General features: G+C 39.2%; 1 protein-coding gene across 1 annotated transcript in view; it reads left to right on the top strand.

The window, feature by feature from the left end:
- LOC116851663 (putative nuclease HARBI1) overlaps window positions 1–1,395 on the top strand; it is a 6,956-nt gene extending 5,561 nt beyond the window's left edge. The window contains 2 exon segments of the mRNA XM_032831315.1: window positions 649–744; window positions 1,098–1,395. Coding sequence (XP_032687206.1) covers window positions 649–744; window positions 1,098–1,395 — 394 coding nt within the window.
- The last annotated feature ends 671 nt before the right edge of the window (window positions 1,396–2,066 follow it).

The following is a 2,066-nucleotide window of genomic DNA, read 5'->3' as shown; positions in this document are numbered from 1 at the left end:
GGCGACCTAGTAAACCGTGGTCCTTAAGTCGACGTTTTACAGTTGAAACATGAATATTGATTCCATGATCTTGTTGTAATTCACGAGTAATGTACTGCGCAGATTTGCGCGGATCAGCGACTGATATCATTTTGATAATTCTGTCGACTCTTATGATGTTTTCCGAGGCCGTCCTTGACGAGGCTTATTATTTACATGACCCTGAACTTGTTGTCGATGATTCCAGACACTCACTAACTGCCGAGATATACCAAAACAACGGGCAACTTCTGATTGACAGCGTCCCTCTTTCAAAGCATGTATTACAGCCTCCTTAAAGTCAATAGAATATTCTTTTCGTTGTCTTTTGGCCATAACTAACTTGTACTATCTAAAACAAATATAATATTGACACGTATATGTTTAAGAGGTAATTACTTGCAGTAAATAAATGTGTAAAAAGACTTTTGATCTATCAATCACAAATATTATTTGTAAATAAAGTATTTCTTACTTAAATCTGAAGATGAATCCGAGTTATAACGAAAACTACGTCCGTATTGTACAAAGGTCAACGAATAACTGAACCGATAATAGCACTGTTGGAAAATTAAATCAGGAAAACTGACTGTCAAAAGACATTTGAGCGCTACTGTACATACGGTACAGAGGACGCGAATTAAGACTCGTCGGAGATGCTGGATACCCTTCGTTGCCATTTTTGCTTACGCCGATTAATAATCCTGTTACCGATGAAGAAATAAGGTTTGTCTAATTCTATAGTTATAACAGCAATAATTATATTACTAAATAGATCATTAATCATACATTACGAGGTAAATAGTAAAAATAAAAGTTAAAAATAAAATACATATATAAAATATTAATTATTAATAAACATAACATTAATAACATAACATTAATAATTTCATCATTTTATATCATTTTATATCTTTTTCATTTTTATAAAATTACAATTAGATGTTGTTACACATGATTAAGATGATATTAAATAAAGATATGATTCACTAATGCCACACACGTCTGTACATTCACGCACGCACGTATATGCCCGTACATACAACACAAGGAATTTATACGTATACATTTTTTTGCAGTTACAACGTAATCTATAATAGGACAAGAGGAATTATTGAGAGGACTTTCGGCGTTTGGAAACGCAGATTTCCGTGCTTATCCAAAGGATTGAGCACAAAATTACTAATATCCACAACAATTGTTGTAGCATGTGCTGTTTTGCAAAATTTAACATTGAGTTTAAATGATTATTTGGAAGAAGAAGCTGAAGTAGAAACTGAAAATATAAATATCGAAGTTCCAGTTTCTCAACCTCACTGCTAACCTGGATATGGTTAATTTATAAGAAATGCTTTAATTGAACGGCTTTTTAGATAGGAACAAAGTATATATGTAAGAAAAATACTATATATATATATATATATATATATATATATATATATATATATATTGTATCGGGCTCGACCTCGATTGGCCGAAAGCCGACACGAAAAGCGCCGGTAACTGCCTCGTGCAAAGCACCGGTGTCGTGCGTGGGAGTAGGATCGGCGGTGGTGATAAAGAGACTTCACAATTGCGGTTGCAGTGCGGCACAGATTTATTGCAAGCAGAAATTACACTGAACCCTTCGATCTCGCGACGAAGCGGCGGACGGAAATCTTCAGCGAGTCTTCAGCGTGAGGCCGTTCTCAGCGCGACGGAAATCTTGATGAATATCTCGTCGATATTCACGCGACGGAGATCTTGACGCGCCCGTCGGAAATCTTGAGTCGCGAGGCCTCGGAATCGGTTGTGCGAGCGCGAGCGAGATCGGCGGGTTTACACTGTCTAGACGATGCACAATTACAAAGTTTGCACATGAGATATCGGAGCGTATGCCGTCGGAACGCGCGGCCGTCGCGTGCGGGCGAGGCGCGCGAGTACACTGGTGCTGCACGGAGCGCGAACCTTCGGAAGTCGCGGCCGACAGCAGCGAGCTCAGGGCGATCCGAGCTTGATCGCCGACGAGCTCGAGGAAACGAAAGCCTCGCGGAAGAACCGCACTGCTT

Source organism: Odontomachus brunneus, unplaced genomic scaffold (genome assembly GCF_010583005.1).
Source record: "Odontomachus brunneus isolate Ranch 3 - 2012 unplaced genomic scaffold, Obru_v1 Obru_scaffold_185, whole genome shotgun sequence".
NCBI classification, from domain to species: domain Eukaryota; kingdom Metazoa; phylum Arthropoda; class Insecta; order Hymenoptera; family Formicidae; genus Odontomachus; species Odontomachus brunneus.
Note: the sequence above shows the minus strand (reverse complement) of the source record. Positions and strands in the feature narration are given on the sequence as shown.